Genomic DNA, 273 nt, shown 5'->3' with positions numbered 1-273 from the left:
TTGTGGCTGTCCTGTCACAATAACTTCCAACGCCACCGTGGCGCCAATCGCTGGCGTGACTGTGCTGGGTAGAGTTTGGACAAATTGCGGAGCGATTTTGTACTCCTCAGGCTTTGGTTGCATTTCGGGCGCTTCTGTTTCCGTGAAGCGCATTTGGTCTTCGGGCACAGCCTGAAACTCTTCAATCGGTTGAACGGTCTCTGCCGTCATCGGTGCTAGCGTCACAGGTGTTGCGACTTTCAGCTGACTCGTGCTTGACACTTGTTGACCTTG

General features: G+C 53.5%; 1 protein-coding gene across 1 annotated transcript; it reads right to left on the bottom strand.

Annotated features, from left to right (window-relative positions):
* Window positions 1-24: 24 nt before the first annotated feature.
* Window positions 25-210, bottom strand: T265_16375 (hypothetical protein; the record flags this gene model as incomplete). The annotated part of the gene is made up of 1 exon (XM_009180004.1): window positions 25-210. A coding segment is annotated over one exon (186 nt), but the record flags the coding sequence as incomplete, so codon positions are not given.
* Window positions 211-273: the final 63 nt, after the last annotated feature.

This window comes from Opisthorchis viverrini (genome assembly GCF_000715545.1).
Source record: "Opisthorchis viverrini unplaced genomic scaffold scaffold36779, whole genome shotgun sequence".
Taxonomy (NCBI): domain Eukaryota; kingdom Metazoa; phylum Platyhelminthes; class Trematoda; order Opisthorchiida; family Opisthorchiidae; genus Opisthorchis; species Opisthorchis viverrini.
The sequence above is the reverse complement of the archived record's forward strand: the minus strand, read 5'-3'. Positions and strand labels throughout refer to the sequence as shown.